We start from the raw sequence: 17,222 nt of genomic DNA, 5'->3' as shown, positions 1-17,222 counted from the left end.
GTAAATTTTGATGCTAAAGTGCCCGGTTTTTAAAAATTTGATTAAAAACAGGGGCACTTTAATTCATCAAAATTTACATTTCACTACTGTTGTGAAAAAAACTTACCTTTTAATCTTGACAGCCGCTCCAGCTTCCTCCACCCGTCGCAAAGTCTCTTCCTGGGTCTAAAATGAGGAATCCGGCTTCCTCCAATCACGGCATTGAATCAGACACTGATTCCCCCGGGGGGGAAGCCGTGATTGGAGAATGACCTATCTATCATTTCTGACATCAGAAATGGCTTGCAATGACCGGAGGAAGCTGGAGCTGCTGTCAAGTTTAAAAGGTACGTGAAATGTAAATTTTGATGAATTAAAGTGCCTCTGATTTTAATCGAATTTTTAAAAACCGGGCACTTTAGCATCAAAATTTACATTCACTTTAAAGTGATGGTAAATCCTATCGTTTGTGAAAAGGATTTACCAGTGGAACAAATAAAGGAGACAACAGATTGTTCCACTAAGGGGACAAAAACTCAAAATAAATTCTCTCATTTATCCCTGATGCAACTGGTGAGAAAGAAAACAAGTTTTATGATGTATAACTTTATTTCTTTTTATTGAAAACAAAAGATCAGCTCACCAGAGTAACTGCTCTGTGGGAAATTACCTTTCAACCACTCTTTCCACTGTTATCTGCAAGGTTAAAAAAAAAACAATCAGCCAATCAGCATTATAAGTGCTGAGTTCACACTTTATTTTACTTTGACTTTGTGGGATTTTTTTCAAAATCTCATTGGATTTCACAATAAATGTTCTTAAAATGTGGAAGAAAATACGGTGACTGTGTCTGCACAATTTCATGTAAGTCCTGGGACAAGCATCCTGATTGGATGTTTACCACACCTCTGCAATCGGATGTTCCTAACGAAGAAATTTTAAGGTCAATTATCCTTTTTTTATTTTTATAGAGATGCTCATGTGATTCATCTTTTGGCAGATAGATTGCATCACTTTCAATTGATTTAGCATAAGGGTAGCATGCTCTTTAAATTGCAGTACTGGTAACTAGATGAACACATCGGGTTAGCTAATGAAAAGAAGCATATTTGTGCAACCACCAATTAGCAGCTAGCTCCCAGTAGTGCATTGCTGCTTCTGAGCCTACCTAGGTATGTCTTTCAACAAAGGATACCATGCTATTGAAAAAAAAATGATAATAGAAGTAAAGTGGAAAGTTGTTTTAAATCACATTCTCTATCTGAATAATAAAAGTTTAATTCTAACTTTACTGTCCCTTTAAGAGTGCACCATGCAGAGCAGTAGTTGTACGATTTTACAGTGGCTGCATTTCTCTATATGATTCCTGAGGGCTTTTTATATTTGTTGTGTAACTTTTAAACTGTGTGAAAAAATGGAAAAGGTGCAGCTGTTATAAAGCCAGTAACATCACTGATGTGTGAAAGCTCACTGCTCCTGTTACTGGAGGCCACACTACACTACAAGATAGTGGCATCCAGTGTAAAGATGCAGAGCTTTGCTATCTCGTTTCTGTAATGGGTTAAAATAAGATATAGGCCCCTATTTATCAAGATCTGTCGGACCTGATCCAACAGTGCGGAACAGGTCCGACAGACCTCGCTGAATACATTCAGCAATGCATCAGCAGCTCACAAGAACTGCTGGTGCAACGCCGCCCCCTGCAGACTCGCGGCCAATCGGCCGCCAGCAGGGGGGTGTCAATCAACCCGATCGTACTCGATCGGGTTGTATTGTGGCGATGTGTGTCCGCCTGCTCAGAGCAGACGGACAGGTTATGGAGCAGCAGTCTTTAGACCGCTGCTTCATAACTGCTGTTTCTAGCGAGTCTGCACGGGGCATCAAGCTCCTTTCGGAGCTTGATAAATATGCCCCATAGCCTTTGAAGAGAGCTACAGGTACAGAAGGAAAAACACTAACATAGTAACCCTGCTACTGTAGTTGTACCCAGCTGTCTAATGCACCTTTAATGGACGATAAAGTAATCTTCTTGCAGTAAATGCCTAACATAGTGGAATGTTTCTATACAAACATTTAGATAAGCAATTAAAGGGACGGAGTTCTTAGGCAAGCAGCTGGCATAATTCATTGTATTTAAAGATAATACAAAAACTCCCTTTTAAGTGGTCTGGTCTGTCTCTTCCACTCCATTGGGGGGTTGATTTCTTCTGCTGCCTCTTGTTTGTATATCTTTTCTATATAGTTCTAGTATAGGTTGCAGTTTCAACAGGTAAAAGCAGTGAAATACAATCACAAAATATAGGCACATAACCTATTCATAAACAATTTAACAAGTCACAAAATATAAAATGGACCATTAAGAACACATTAAAGGGAGACAATTTTACAGTATGTCCCTTTAAAGGGACATTATAAGCCAATTTTTATATAACTGCATGTAATAGATACTACTATAAAGAGGAATATGTACAGATACTGATCTAGAAATTCACTATAAAACCTTTGTAAAACTTACTTAGAAGCTCCCAGTTTAGCACTGTTGATGAGGTTATGCTGCATATGAAAAGACTCATTACACAACCAGGAGCAGCAGGAATCTGTAGACGTCAGTCTACATCTGGGGGTCGATCCGATAAAAATTGCCGCCCGCAAAAGCTGGCGACGCCAATATTTGTGCGGGTTTGGTATCCTATATACAGCGTAACCTAGAAGTTACGCACGTATATTTCTGCCGTCGCCCGTAGTTTTTTGGGCCATAGGCAGGTATACCAAATCCGCGCAGTTTGGTATCCAATATACAGCGTAAGGACTTACGTGGCGAAAATGGAGAAATCTTACTCCATTTTCACATCGCCACAAAAAGCAGCCGTAAGAAGCCTTACGCTGAGTACTGGAGCCCCGTAACGCCCTAAACTGGCTGCTAAATAAACCTAACACCTAACGCATGCGCAATGTCTATCTACCTGTCAACCGTGATCCCCCCGCCTCAATCCCTAATAAAGTATTTAACCCCTAAACCGCCGCCATCTACATAAACTAACCCCCTACTGTGAGCCCCTAAAACCGCCACCATCTAACTGATCTATCCCCTACTGTGAGCCCCTAAAACCGCCACCATCTAACTGATCTATCCCCTAATCTGACCCCTTACACCGCCGCCAGCTATATTAATATTATTAACCCCTAATCTAATATCCATAAAGTAATAAACTCTATTACCAGCCCTTAAAAGGGCCTTTTGCGGGGCTTTGCCCCAAAGTTAACAGCTCTTTTGCCCTATAACCTGCCCTCCCTACACCGCCGCACCTATATTAATGGTATTAACCCCTAATATAAGCCCCTTACACCGCCGCCATCTATATTAAAATTATTAACCCCTAATTTAATCTACCTACCCCGCCGCCAGCTATATTATCTATATTAACCCTAAGTATATTATAGTTAATATAGTTATTACATTATATATATTAACTATATTAACCCTAATTATATTAGGGTTAATATAGTTAATATAGTTACTATAGTATTTATATTAACTATATTAACTCTATCTAACCCTAACACCCCTAACTAAATTCTTATTAAATAAATCTAATTTATATTATAAACTAAAATATTCCAATTTAAATCTAAATACTTACCTATAAAATAAACTCTAAGATAGCTACAATATAATTAATAATTACATTGTAGCTATGTTAGGGTTTATATTTATTTTACAGGTAAATTGTTAATTATTTTAACTAGGTATAATAGCTATTAAATAGTTATTACCTATTTAATAGCTACCTAGTTAAAATAATTACCCAATTACCTGTAAAATAAATCCTAACCTAAGTTACAGATACACCTACACTATCAATAAATTAAATAAACTACAAATATCTATCTAAAAATACAATTAAATAAGCTAAACTAAATTACAAAAAAAACCAAACACTAAATTACAAAAAATAAAAAAAAGATTACAAGATTTTTAAGCTAATTACACCTATTCTAAGCCCCCTAATAAAATAATAAACCCCCAAAATAAAAAAAATTCCCTACCCTATTCTAAATTAAAAATAGTTCAAAGCTCTTTTACCTTACCAGCCCTTAAAAGGGCCTTTTGTGGGGGCATGCCCCAAAGAAATTGGAACCAAGAGATTGGTTCAGCCAATCGGATTGAACTTGAATCTGATTGGCTGATTCAATCAGCCAATCAGATTTTTCTACCTTAATTCCGATTGGCTGATAGAATCCTATCAGCCAATCGGAATTTGACGGACGCCATCTTGGATGACGTCATTTAAAGGTACCTCATTCGTCGTTCAGTCGTCGGCCGGGATGGATGCTCCGCGTTGGAGGAGCGAAGAATGAAGATTGAAGATGCCGCTTAATGGAAGATGCTGCCCGATGGAAGAAGACTTTGCTGCCGCTTGGAGAAAGACATCACCGGGATGAAGAATTCTTCTTTGCCGCTTGATTTGACATCGCCCGGGTCGGATGAAGAGTTCTGCCCGGCGGGGTGAATACAAGGTAGGGAGATCTTCAGGGGGGTAGTGTTAGGTTTATTTAAGGGGGGTTTGGGTTAGATTAGGGGTATGTGGGTGGTGGGTTGTAATGTTGGGGGGTGATATTGTGGTTTTTTTTCAGGCAAAAGAGCAGTTTTCTTTGGGGCATGCCCCCACAAAAGGCCCTTTTAAGGGCTGGTAAGGTAAAAGAGCTTTGAACTATTTTTAATTTAGAATAGGGTAGGGAATTTTTTTTATTTTGGGGGTTTATTATTTTATTAGGGGGCTTAGAATAGGTGTAATTAGCTTAAAAATCTTGTAATCTTTTTTTTATTTTTTGTAATTTATTGTTTATTTTTTTGTAATTTAGTTTAGCTTATTTAATTGTATTTTTAGATAGATATTTGTTGATAGTGTAGGTGTATTTGTAACTTAGGATTTATTTTAGAGGTAATTGGGTAATTATTTTAACTATGTAGCTATTAAATAGGTAATAACTATTTAATAGATATTATACCTAGTTAAAATAATTAACAATTTACCTGTAAAATAAATATAAACCCTAACATAGCTACAGTGTAATTATTAATTATATTGTAGCTATCTTAGGGTTTATTTTATAGGTAAGTATTTAGATTTAAATAGGAATATTTTAATTAATAATATTAATATTAGATTTATTTTAATAAGAGTTTAGTTAGGATGTTAGAGTTAGATAGGGTTATTATACTTTATATATATATATATATATATATATATATATATATATATATATATATATATATATATATATATATATATATATATATATATATATATATATAATATAATAACGATATTAACTATATTAACCCTAATATAATTAGGGTTAATATAGTTAATATATATAATATAATAACTATATTAACTATATTAACCCTAATATAATTAGGGTTAATATAGTTAATATAGCTGGCGGCGGTGTAGGGGGATTAGATTAGGGGTTAATACATTTATTATAGGTGGCCGCGGTGTAGGGGGATGTAGATTGTAGGCAAAAGAGCAGTTTACTTTGTGACAAAGCCCCGCCAAAAGCCCTTTTAAGGGCTGGCAAAAGAGCTGAAATCTTTGGGGCATGCCCCGCAAAAAGCCCTTTTAAGGGCTGGCAAAAGAGCTGTTACTTTGGGGCAATGCCACGCAGGGCTATTTGTAGGGTTAGACTTAGGTTTAGTGGTAGGGATAGTTTAGTATTTTAGGGGTTAAATAATTTAATATAGATGGCGGCGGGGTAGGGGGATTAGATTAGGGGTTAATAATTTTAAAATAGATTGCGGCGGGGTAGGGGCTCACTTTAGGGGGTAGGTAAGGTAGATGGCGGCGGTGTTAGGGGCTCACTTTAGGGGGTTATAGATTTAATATAGCTGGCGGCGGTTTAGGGGTTAATAACTTTATTAGGTTGCGGCGGGCTCCGGGAGCAGCGGTTTAGGGGTTAATACATATTTTATTGTTAGGCTAGTGAGGGGGGATAGCGGATAGAGGGTTAGAGGTGTCGGGCTATGTTAGGGAGGCGTGTTAGACAGTGCGGGTGATTTAGACTTTAGTCAGGTTTTGTAGGCGCCGGCAGTTTCTAACGTGCCGTAAGTCACTGGCGACGCCAGAAATTTGTACTTGCGCAGATTTCTGGACATCACTGGTTTATCCGACTTACGGCACGTTAGCATCTGACGGCGCCGTATATGGGATAGCTCGAGTTGCGAGCTGAAACTGCGGACGGCGCGGGTTCCCTCGCTTGCGCCGCAAACTACCATCTATATCGGATCGCGCCCCTGATACTTTGGGGCTTGGTTAGGAGTCTGAAAATCAGCACAATGCTATTAAAATAAGCAAAACTATACATTGTTATAAAAATACTTCCAGATGGGCTATATAAATAGATCATCTACAAAACATTTATGCCAAAAAAAATCTAGTGTACAATGTCCCTTTAAGATCAAATTTATGTAATAGATCCTCACTGTCAGTTAATGTTTTTTTGTTTTGTTTTTTAACACACATAATAGATTTCTGTCATGAACAGTACTGTAAATTATTATCATGGACACACTAGTATTTTCTGTGGTATTAAACTATTGCCATCTTCTTATACTGATTTTCCTGCTAATCTCTTCCTTCTGAGTTTTGTAATCTCGTGTAATAAGATTATATAGGGAGAGCCGCATGTTAAAGGTATAGTGCAGGTTTGTTTTGTTGCTTTTAAACCACTCTGCCATATAACATAACAGATTTTCAAGGTTTATTTAATATATTATTACTAAGGGAGTTTATCTGTAGACACAACAATCACTACACAGAACTACATAAATAGTTTACATCTTCAAAAGCTCAGAATAAACATACTTTATTTAAAAATAAAAAATAAAGATTGTGAACATTAAGTAATATTTAAGAAAAAAAAGACTATGAAAATTAACCAGTGAGACTATAACATTATGTTATAAAATACATGGCTTGTAATATTTTATACTGAAATATGTGGGCTGTACCTTTAAAAGGAGGTGAGGGGAATCCTTCCATTCTTTGTTACACCCTGAGCTGTCCGTTAGAGACAAAACATTCATTGCTGCTGGCGAAGCTCCGTCCTCATCTACATGCACTTGTTAGGATCTTTCAGCTGCACCTGGCTGAGATGGCAGAGCAGGAAATCAGGGATAAATGTGCCAGGACAGTCTCTGCCCGTTCCTGCCCTAGAGGTGGGTGACTTGTGTAAAATATCTACAATCCCTGGATCATATGTAACAGCACAAGGCACACACACAAGTTGTACATAGTCTGATATCAGTCTGTTTCAGTTTTCTTTTTCCCAGAATGACACACGATAGTTTGGAATTGTATAAAGCAAAGGAATGTTTTCCTTTGCTTTTCAGAGAAAAGCTTTTTCTTTTTTCTCTCTCGTTGTATGGATATATTTAAAACTTGAGTTTCAGATATTAGTATTTAGTTCTCTGACCCAGTAGCTATATTGATTAATTCAGTCTATGCTATATATGTTCTTGTATGTGTATGTATATATCCTCAAATGAAGTGCACTCACAGGAATATTGGGGTCTCAAAAAAGCCACAAAAAAATAAAGTTTCGGGGAAGTTTGCATCCCCTTCATCAGAGGGGATGCAAACTTCCCTGAAACATTAAATAAAATTTGGCTTTTTTGAGACCCAAATATTCCTTTGAGTGCACTTCATTTGAGGATATCTGTTACATATCTGCACCCAGGTAATTGTCCCTACGTGGGGGGATCAGCTGTTTGGAACTGTATATATATATATATATATATATATATATATATATATATATATATATATATATATATATATACACAGTATATATATATATATATATATATATATATAGCAATATTGAAAATAAGCACTCACTGAACTTTCTCCAACAGTGACAAATAAGTTTAATGAAGATTTAGTGACGTTTCGGGACAGCAACAGTCCCTTCCTCTGGTCAGAAGGGACTGTTGCTGTCCCGAAACGCCACTAAAACTTCATTAAACTTATTTGTCACTGTTGGAGAAAGTTCAGTGAGTGCTTCTTTTCAATATTGCTACAAATTACCTTCATAGCACCCTGACATATATATATATATATATATATATATATATATATATATATATATATATATATATATATATATATATATATATATATATATATATATACAGTATATATATAAGGAAGCAAAATCCCTAACAGAAAAATGAAATACACCCATATTATTTATTAGTAAAACATCACAAAATTCTGTACTGCCTAGGGGTACATTGTGACACTGATTTACGAAAACGAGATACAAATACATAAAAGCAATATTGATGACATTAATGAAGACTCTATATTTGTATGTTAAAGTGATTGTAAAGTTGAATGACTTAAATCACAGTATTTTTAAATACTCTTAGGCACTTTAAGTCATTAAACTTTATAATAAAACTTCTTTTTTTAAATACTTACCTTTTTGTTACGGTAAACTTACCGCTGATCCTCCGCCTGCATTTCCTTAAGTATTTAACATATCGATGATGAATCCGGCTTCCTCCAATTGTTGTGTGCCTAACGAGGTGGGCGCCAAAGGGGGCACACAACGATTGGAGGAAGCCGGATTCGTCGTCAATCTATTAAAAATTGAAAGAGATGCGACAGAGGATCAGTGGTAAGTTTACCGTAACAAAAGGGGGCACACAACGATTGAAGGAAGCTGGATTCGTCGTCAATCTGCTCAATGCGGAAGGAGATGCTACAGAGAATCGGTGGTAAGTTTGCCGTAACATAAAGGTAAGTATTTTAAAAAAGAAACGTAATTGTAAAATTTAATGACTTAAAGTGCCCATGTTTTTAAGAGTATTTTTAAACACTGGGCTTTAAGTCATTCATCTTTACATTCACTTTAACATACAAATATCACTTTAATATTCATTCTTTACTACTTATAGACATTTGACAACTTTGCATATCTAGGCATGTCACAGAAAGAGTTATCACTGAATAAAATATACTATTAAATACATTTGGTTTCTCCCTCTTTTCATTCAAATTTACATCTTAACCCTTTCAGTGCTGAGCCCATTTCATATTCCTGTGCTAGAGCTGTTTTAGCTGTGTGGCACTAATTGCATTTACACGTTAACTTTTTTTTTTCTCTGAAGTACCCACACAAATCGTTCCGTGTTTTTTTCAGCAGACCAAGCATTTAAAGGGACATCACAATGTTTGGTATTGGATCAGACTGATATACTACAGGATAATTCTACTTTGTGAAAAGCATTACTGAGCTAAAAGAAGCTGCACGCAGGTGGCAAATCGCCATAGAACAGGCTAACAGTGTTATTGAGCTAGTTGTTCGTTCCTGTGAGTGTGCTTATCTCTGTGTGTATTTAGTCTCCCTAAGGGAAAAAAGGGGCAACCAGACGTGGACTCCTTGCTCAGTGTGTTTAGAGGACTATGGCTACATCTCACTGACTAGGCCCAATGAAGGCCGATACGATTGTCTGGGGTTGTTGTGTTCCTTGTTCAGAGATGAATTGCCTGGTATTTTGGCGCTGGAGTGACCGTAATAGGAGGGATCAGACTGATATACTACAGGAAAGTTCTACTCTGTGAAAAGCATTGCTGAGCTAAAAAGAAGTTGCACCCAGGTGGTAAATCGCCATAGAACAGGCTAACAATGTAATTGAGCTGGTTGTTCGTTCCTGTGAGTGTGCTTCTCTCTGTTTGTATTTAGTCTCCCTAAAGGAAAAAAGGGGCAACCAGACGTGTACTCCTTGCTCAGTGTGCTTAGAGGAATATGGCTACACCTCACTGACGAGGCCCAATGAAGGCAAAATGATCGTCTGGGGTTGCAGTGTTCCTTGTTTATAGAGGAATTGCCTGGTATTTCAAGGCTGGACTGACCGTAATAGGCGGGATTAGACTGATATACTACAGGGAAGTTCTACTCTGTGAAAAGTATAACTGGGCTAAAAGAAGCTGCACCCAGGTGATAAATCGCCATAGAACAGGTTAACAATAGTATTGAGCCAGTTGTTCGTTCCTGTGAGTGTGCTTCTCTCTGTGTGTATTTAGTCTCCCTATGGGAAAAAGGGGAATCCAGACGTGGACTCCTTGCTCAGTGTGCTTAGAGGAATATGGCTACACCTCACTGACGAGGCCCAATTAAGACCAAAACGATTGTCTGGGGTTGCTGTGTTCCTTGTTCAGAGAGGAATTGCCTGGTATTTCGGTGTTGGACTTACTGTAATAGGCGGGATCAGACTGATATACTACAGGAAAGTTCTTCTCTGTGAAAAGCATTACTGGGCTAAAAAGAAGCTGCACCCAGGTGGTAAATCGCCAAAGAACAGGCTAACAATGGTATTGAGCTGGTTGTTCGTTCCTGTGAGTGCGCTTCTCTCTGTGTGTGTCACAGAAAGTGTTATCACTGAATGAAATATATATATATATGTATAATATACATTTTATTCGTCCCTTTTTTCATGCAAATTTACATCTTAACCCTTTCAGTGCTGAACCGTTTCACATTCCTGTGCTTGAGCTGTTTTAGCTGTTTGGCACTAATTGCATTTACACATAAATTTCAACTTTTTTTTTCTGAAGTACCCACACAAATCATTCCTTGTTTTTTTCAGCAGACCAAGCATTTATAGAAAATAACTTTAGCTTGCAGATATACCATTTAGGAAAACAGCACAATTGTTCTGTTATTTGCAATGGCTATTTTATGGCCCCATATTTAGCATTAGTTCACTAACAAAAACACTAACATTTCAGATTTGATATCTTTGTCTATATATGCTTGTATTGTTCAATAACAACAATTTAAAATCAGAAGATAAAATGTATTACTTTGTCACTTTGCACCATCTTCCATATTATGCAGAAAATTAGTTGGTCTAAAATACGGTAATAAAAAAACTAAATCTTTTTTCTATGTGTATGTATATATCTGTATGTCTATATGTGTGTGTATGTCTATATGTGTGTATGTATATGTATGTCTATATGTGAGTATATCTATATGTGTATGTCTATATGTGTGTGTCTATATGTGTATCTCTATATGTGTGTGTCTATATGTGTGTATATCTATATGTGTATCTCTATATGTGTGTGTATGTCTATATGTGTGTATGTATATGTATGTCTATATGTGTGTATGTATATATGTGTGTATGTATATATGTGTGTATGTATATATGTGTATGTCTATATGTGTGTATGTCTATATGTGTATGTATATATGTGTATGTATATATGTGTGTATGTATATATGTGTATGTCTATATGTGTATGTCTATATGTGTGTATGTCTATATGTGTATGTCTATATGTGTATGTCTATATGTGTGTATGTATATATGTGTATGTATATATGTGTATGTATATATGTGTAAATATATATGTGTGTATGTGTATATTTGTACGTATATATGTGTGTTTGTCTATATGTGCATGTCTATATGTGTATGTATATATGTGTATGTCTATATGTGTGTATGTCTATATGTGAATGTATATATGTGTGTATGTATGTTTATGTGTGTATGTATATATGTATATGTGTGTATGTCTATATGTGTATGTATATATGTGTATGTCTATATGTGTGTATGTCTATATGTGTATGTATATATGTGTGTATGTTTATGTGTGTATGTATATATGTATATGTGTGTATGTCTATATGTGTATGTATATATGTGTATGTCTATATGTGTGTATGTCTATATGTGTATGTATATATGTGTGTATGTATATATGCATATGTGTGTATGTCTATATGTGTATGTATATGTGTGTATGTCTATATGTGTATGTATATATGTGTATGTCTATATGTGTGTATGTATATATGTGTATGTCTATATGTGTATGTCTATATGTGTGTATGTTTGTGTGTATGTATATATGTGTATGTCTATATGTGTGTATGTCTATATGTGTATGTATATCTGTGTATGTATATATGTGTATGTCTATATGTGTGTATGTATATATGTGTATGTCTATATGTGTGTATGTTTGTGTGTATGTATATATGTATATGTGTTTTTGTGTGTATGTATATATGTGTATGTCTATATGTGTGTATGTCTATATGTGCATGTCTATACGTGTATGTATATGTGTGTATGTCTATATGTGTATGTCTATATGTGTATGTCTATATGTATATGTCTATATATATGTATGTCTATATGTGTATGTATATATGTGTATGTCTATATGTGTATATGTCTATATGTGTATGTCTATATGTGTATGTCTATATGTCTATGTCTATATGTGTGTATGTATATATGTGTATGTCTATAATGTGTATGTCTATATGTGTGTATGTCTATATGTGTGTATGTTTGTGTGTATGTATATATGTGTATGTCTATATGTGTGTATGTCTATATGTGCATGTCTATATGTGTATGTATATGTGTGTATGTCTATATGTGTATGTCTATATGTGTATGTCTATATGTATATGTCTATATATATGTATGTCTATATGTGTATGTATATATGTGTATGTCTATATGTGTATATGTCTATATGTGTATGTCTATATGTCTATGTCTATATGTGTGTATGTATATATGTGTATGTCTATAATGTGTATGTCTATATGTGTGTATGTCTATATGTGTATGTATATATGTGTATGTCTATATGTGTTTATGTCTATATGTGTATCTCTATATGTGTATGTATATATATGTGTATGTCTATATGTGTATGTCTATATGTGTGTATGTATATATGTGTATGTATATATGTGTAAATATATATGTGTGTATGTGTATATTTGTACGTATATATGTGTGTATGTCTATATGTGTATGTCTATATGTGTATGTCTATATGTGTATGTCTATATGTGTATGTATATATGTGTGTATGTTTATGTGTGTATGTATATATGTATATGTGTGTATCTATATATGTGTATGTATATGTGTGTATGTCTATATGTGTATGTCTATATGTGTATGTCTATATGTGTGTGTGTCTATATGTGTATGTATATATGTGTATGTCTATATGTGTGTATGTCTATATGTGCATGTCTATATGTGTATGTATATATGTGTATGTCTATATATGTGTATGTATATATGTGTGTATGTTTATGTGTGTATGTGTGTATGTCTATATGTGTGTATGTCTATATGTGTATGTCTATATGTGTGTATGTCTATATGTGTATGTATATATGTGTGTATGTTTATGTGTGTATGTGTGTATGTCTATATGTGTGTATGTCTATATGTGTATGTCTATATGTGTGTATGTCTATATGTGTATGTATATATGTGTGTATGTTTATGTGTGTATGTATATATGTATATGTGTGTATGTCTATATGTGCATGTCTATATGTGTATGTATATATGTGTATGTCTATATATGTGTATGTATATATGTGTGTATGTTTATGTGTGTATGTCTATATGTGTGTATGTCTATATGTGTATGTATATATGTGTGTATGTTTATGTGTGTATGTATATATGTATATGTGTGTATGTCTATATGTGTATGTCTATATGTGTGTATGTATATATGTATATGTGTGTATGTCTATATGTGTATGTCTATATGTGTATGTCTATATGTGTGTATGTATATATGTGTATGTATATATGTGTAACTGCAGGCAGTGGCAGGTCAACATTTTTTTATTGAAGACTTTTTTTTTTTTAAGCTGTGCCCCCACCCTTGGTGGCCCAGTCGCAGTTGCGACCTCTGCACCCCCTGTAGCTCCGTCCCTGCCAGCAGGTACACTACTTACTAGTTATACAGAGATGCTCACTTCTTACTGACTATACAGACATTAGAACCAGCAGACACACTACTTACTGAGACACTCTAGCAGATCCGCTATATTTTGTCTATACAGAGATGCACACTACTTACTGACTATACAGACATGCACATCAGCAGGCACACTACTTACTAACTATACAGACATGCACCCCTGCAGTTACATTACTTACTGATTATGCACACATGCACACTACTTACTGACTATATAGACATGCACCCCTGCAGTTACATTACTTACTGATTACACACATGCGCACTGGCAAGCACACTACTTACTGACTATACAGACATGCACCCCTGAAGTTACATTACTTACTGATTATACTCACATGCACACACTTGGCCCTTTTTCAAGCTTGAAAAAGGGCCAAGTGTGGGCCTGAAACGTTGCTTTTTTTATCCCTATTTGCACAATAAAAGTCTTTTTTTTGCACCAGCTGGAACAATTTTGTTTCTTTATATTGATGTTGGGTTTGGTAAACCTGTTCCTGGCTGTGCAGTGAGTGCTGTGTTTCATGCTACATTGTTGCAGTATACTCACATGCACGCCAGCAGGCACACTACTTACTGACTATACAGACATGCACCCCTGCAGTTACATTACTTACTGATTATACACACATGCACACCTGCAGGCACACTACTTTCTGACTATACAGACATGCACTCCTGAAGTTACATTACTTACTGATTATACTCACATGCACGCCAGCAGGCACACTACTTACTGACTATACAGACATGCACCCCTGCAGGTACATTACTTACTGATTATACAGACATGCACCCCTGAAGTTACATTACTTACTGATTATACACACATGCGCACTGGCAGACACACTACTTACTGACTATACAGATATGCACCCCTGCAGTTATATTACTTACTGATTATACACACATGCACACCTGCAGGCAGACTACTTACTGACTATACAGACATGCACCCCTGCAGTTACATTACTTACTGACTATACCGACATGCACACCAGCAGGCACACTACTTACTGACTATACACATATGCACATTAACAGGTACATGCACACTACAGAATTGTCATTATATGGAACCGACTATACAAGATGATTTTATATATAAGAGGAACATCACTGATGAGTTAAAGTCATACTGTTTTAATTTAGAAGTGAGGCTTTTCAGAATAATTTTTTTATTCTTTGTAAAAGTAAAATGTTTTTGTTAACTGCATTATTTTTCCTGTCACAGAGCAAAAATGCATATTTATTTTCTCAGGGCCATAAACAGTGCTATGACATCTCACGTAAATAAAAACAATTATGAGGAATTATATCATTTTATTATAATTTATGAATCTCATGACAAATAAACATTATGACTTTTCATCTATTACTGGAAATATATTTCTGTTGTACCACTGACAGATGGCAGAAACACATTGTACAAATACTGTGTGAATAATAAATCATTCTTTACCTCTTATTCCCCCTGAAATCAGTTTCTATACTCACTAAAGTTTGGCAAATTCAAAATTAAACAAAGGGGCCTATCTATCAAGTTCCGAATGGAGCTTGAGGCCCCGTGTTTCAGGTGAGCCTGCAGGCTCGCCAGAAACAGCAGTTATGAAGCAGCGGTTTAAAGACCGCTGCTCCATAACCTGTCCGCCTGCTCTGAGCAGGCGGACAGACAACGCCGGAATTCAACCCGATCGAGTATGATCGGGTTGATTGACACCTCCCTGCTGGCGGCTGATTGGCCGCGAGTCTGCAGGGGCCGGCGTTGCACCAGCAGCTCACAAGAGCTGCTGGTGCAATGCTGAATATGGAGAGCGTATTGCTCTCCACAGTCAGCGATCTGTCGGACCTGATCCGCACTGTCGGATCAGGTCCGACAGACATTTGATAAATTGGCCTCAAAGCATGTAGTTTTAAACAATTACCCAATGTACGTCTGTTATCTAATTTGCTTTGTTCTTTTGGTATCCTTTGTTGGAAAATATGCCTAGGTAGGCTCAGGAGCAGCAGTGCAGTACTGGCAGCTAGCATCTGATTGGTGGCTGCACATACAGTATATGCCTCTTATCATTGGTGTAAATGATGTGGTCAGCTAGCTCCCAGCAACGCATTGCTGCTCTTTTAACACCCAAAAAATCCCAACATATTTATTTCATGATTCAGATTTTAAACAACTTTACAATTTACTTATATTATGAGATGTTCTTCTTTTTCTTGTTATTCTTTGTTGAAAAGTAGGACAGTAAGCTCAGGAGGGGCACTAGATGGCAGCACTATTTCCTGTCATGTGCATGCTGCCTACCTAGGTATCTCTTTAACAAAGAATAACACGAGAGTAAAGCAGATTTGATAATAAAAATAAATTGGAAACGTTTTTTAAATAGTATTCTCTTTCTGACTAATAAAAGGAACATTTTGGGTTTCATGTTCCTTTAAGAAAATTTGATTACCGGAGTAAATTGAGATTTTTTTTAAGTTGTGTGCTCTATCTGACTCATTGTGTTTTATTTACCTTTAATAATGTAATCAAAACACGGACAATGTATTATAGGAAGTAAGAAGAACCCTGATTTTATTGTCTGTTTTTCACATGTCTGTTGTTATACGGTAAAGCTAGGATATGAATTGTGATTTACTGATGCATGTTATAGCGTATCTTTAGGTGATGTTATATTTTGTTTAAAATATGTATATGCATGCATATGAATGCTTAATGTGCAACAATATAATGTCCTATGTTATTTATTATTGTTCTGTTGCTTGCAATTAAAGGGACAGGAAACCCCCAAATTTTATTTTTTCATGATTAAAGGGACACTCAGGTTAAATTCAATTTTCATGATTCAGATACAGCATGTAATTTTAAACAACTTTCCAATTTACTTCCATTAAAAAAAATGTGCACAGTCTTTTATATTTACACTTTTTGAGTCACCAGATCCTACTGAGCATGTGCAAGAATTCACAGACTATACGTATATGCATTTGTGATTGGCTGATTTCTATCACATGGTACAAGGGGAGTGGAAATATACATAACTTTGAAAATTGTTATAAAAAAATCTACTGCTCATTTGAAGTTCAGACTAAGAGCTATTGCATTGTCTTGTTATCTTGCATTTGTTGATTATGCAAATCTAATGTGTTGACTGGTCCTTTAAGATAGAACATACAATTTTAAACAACTTTAAAAATTTACTTATATTATCAAATTTGCTTTATTCCCTTGTTATCTTTAGTTGAAGAAACAGAATTGCACTACTGACAGCTAGATGAACACATCTAGTTAGCCAATCATAAGATACAAATGTTTGTAGGCACCAAACAGCAGCTAGCTCCCACTAGTGTAGGATATGTGCATATTCTTTTTCAACAATTGATACCAAGAGAACGAAGCAT

General features: G+C 35.6%; 2 protein-coding genes across 2 annotated transcripts in view; both read left to right on the top strand.

The window, feature by feature from the left end:
* Positions 1 to 983, top strand: part of LOC128657199 (spectrin beta chain, non-erythrocytic 5-like) — a 46,646-nt gene extending 45,663 nt beyond the window's left edge. The window contains exon 7 of the mRNA XM_053711456.1: positions 951 to 983. Coding sequence (XP_053567431.1) covers positions 951 to 983 — 33 coding nt within the window. The remainder of the gene's footprint in view (positions 1 to 950) is intronic.
* Positions 984 to 7,093: 6,110 nt separating this feature from the next.
* The window catches only part of SPTBN5 (spectrin beta, non-erythrocytic 5), a 391,859-nt gene continuing 381,730 nt past the window's right edge, over positions 7,094 to 17,222 (top strand). Inside the window, exon 1 of the mRNA XM_053697828.1 lies at positions 7,094 to 7,201. Within this exon, the coding sequence (XP_053553803.1) occupies positions 7,100 to 7,201 (102 nt within the window). The 5' untranslated portion in view covers positions 7,094 to 7,099. The remainder of the gene's footprint in view (positions 7,202 to 17,222) is intronic.

Source organism: Bombina bombina, chromosome 1 (assembly GCF_027579735.1).
Source record: "Bombina bombina isolate aBomBom1 chromosome 1, aBomBom1.pri, whole genome shotgun sequence".
NCBI lineage: Eukaryota > Metazoa > Chordata > Amphibia > Anura > Bombinatoridae > Bombina > Bombina bombina.
This window is presented reverse-complemented; position numbering and strand designations above follow the sequence as displayed.